The sequence below is a fragment of the Neopelma chrysocephalum genome, unplaced genomic scaffold, assembly GCF_003984885.1.
Source record: "Neopelma chrysocephalum unplaced genomic scaffold, ASM398488v2 Primary Assembly neopelma1_80602, whole genome shotgun sequence".
In the NCBI taxonomy this organism is placed as follows: Eukaryota; Metazoa; Chordata; class Aves; order Passeriformes; family Pipridae; genus Neopelma; species Neopelma chrysocephalum.
The window spans coordinates 1-2,249 of NW_020912028.1; the positions used below are offsets into that span (position 1 = coordinate 1).

Sequence of the window (2,249 nt, forward strand, 5' to 3'; positions counted from 1 at the left end):
CGCAGAGAAACTTCCGGAAGGTTGGCGGTAGGGCTGTGCCGGAGCGGCGCCGGCGGCGGGGGCGGCGTGGGGGGTCTCCGGGAAGCTCAGGGGCCTGGAGGGAGAAAACAGGGATGTGCTGGGTTAGGAGAACATGATTCTATAATTCCATGATTCTATGATTCCATGATCCCATGATTCTATGATTCTATGATTCCATGATCCCATGATTCTATAATTCTATGATTCCATGATTCTATAATTCTACGATTTCATGATTCTATAGTTCTATGATTCTATAATTCCATGATTCTATGATTCCATGATTCTATAATTCTATGATTCCATGATTCCATGACTCTATGATTCCATGATTCCATGATTCCATGACTCTATGATTCCATGATTCCATGACTCTACAATTCTATGATTCCATGATTCTATAATTCTATGATTCCATGACTCTATAATTCCATGATTCTACGATTCCATGATTCTACAATTCCATGATTCCATGATTCCATGATTCTATAATTCCATGATTCCATGACTCTATAATTCTATAATTCCATGACTCTATAATTCTATGACTCTATAACTCTATGATTCCACGATTCTACGATTCCATGATTCTACGATTCTACAATTCCCTGACTCCATAATTCCATGACTCTATAATTCCATAATTCCATGACTCTATAATTCCACGACTCTATAATTCCACGATTCCATGACTCTATAATTCTACGATTCCATGATTCCATGATTCTCTGAGGGATCTCTCCCGGTGCCGGTGCCCCCCTCCCTCTCTCACCTCTTTCCGTGGGGCGTTGGCGGTTCCCGGTGCGGTGCCACGGGCGGCGCTTTGGCGCGTTTGGGCGCGGCCGGGCCGCTCCACTGCCAGCCGGCGCTGCTCCGGAACGGCGGCCGGAACGCCGGGAACGGCTCCGGGTCGGCTTTGGGCTCCGCGGGGCACGACGAGCTCAGCTCCAGGGATTCCGACCAGCCCCTGCGGACAGACCAGGGAGTCACGGGGAGCGAGGGGAAAGGGGTGGCAGGGATGGCATGGGGGTGGCACTGGGATGGCAACAGTGGGACAGGGATGGCACCAAGGGCACAGGGATGGCAGCAGTGGGACTGGTGGCACAGGGATGGCACAGGGATGGCACCAGTGGGACAGGGATGTCACAGCGATGGCACCAAGACACAGGGATGGCACCAGTGGGGCAGGGATGGCACAGGGATGGCACCATTGGGACAGGGATGGCACCAAGGACACAGGGATGGCACCAATGGCACCAGAGGGACAGGGATGGCACCAGTGGCACAGGGATGGCAATGATGGCACCGGTGGCACAGGGATGGCACAGGGATGGCACCATTGGGACAGGGATGGCACCAGTGGGACACGGATGGCACAGCGATGGCACCAAGACACATCGATGGCACTGAGATGGCACCAGTGGGACAGGGATGGCACAGCGATGGCACCAAGAGACAGGGATGGCACCAAGGGCACAGGGATGGCAGCGATGGCACAGGGATGGCACCAAGGACACAGGGATGGCACCAAGGACACAGAGTTGGCACTGATGGCACCAATGGCACATGGATGGCACCAAGGACACAGGGATGGCACCGATGGCACAGGGATGGCAGCAGTGGGACAGGGATGGCACCAATGGCACCAGTGGCACAGGGATGGCACCAGAGGGACAGGGATGTCACTGATGGCACCGATGGCACAGGGATGGCACCAAGACACAGGGATGGCACCAATGGCACTGGTGGCACAGGGATGGCACCAAGACACAGGGATGGCAAGGATGGAGTTGATGTCACCCACGTCACACCCATGTCACCCATGTCACACCAGTGTCACCCATGTCACACCAGTGTCACCCACGTCATCCACAGAGCCCATGGCACCCATGTCACACCCATGTCACACCAATGTCACCCACGTCACACCAATGTCACCCACAGAGCCCATGGCACCCATATCACACCCATGTCACAGCAATGTCACCCATGTCACACCCATATCACCTGCAGCACACGATGTCACCCATGTCACACCCATGTCACCCATGTCACACCCATGTCACCTACATCACCCCGTCACACCCACGTCACACCAATGTCACCCGTGTCACACCAATATCACACCCACGTCACCCACATCAGCCGCAGCACACGATGTCACCCATGTCACCCACGTCACACCAACGTCACCTGTGTCACACCAATGTCATGCACATCACACCCAT

At 54.2% G+C, this 2,249-nt stretch overlaps 1 protein-coding gene across 1 annotated transcript in view; it reads right to left on the minus strand.

Moving 5' to 3' along the window:
• Positions 1 to 11: 11 nt before the first annotated feature.
• The window catches only part of LOC113979452 (signal-induced proliferation-associated 1-like protein 3), a gene marked incomplete at both ends in the record, with an annotated part of 2,780 nt that continues 542 nt past the window's right edge, over positions 12 to 2,249 (minus strand). Inside the window, 2 exons of the mRNA XM_027706837.1 lie at positions 12 to 94; positions 794 to 988. Coding sequence (XP_027562638.1) covers positions 12 to 94; positions 794 to 988 — 278 coding nt within the window. The remainder of the gene's footprint in view (positions 95 to 793; positions 989 to 2,249) is intronic.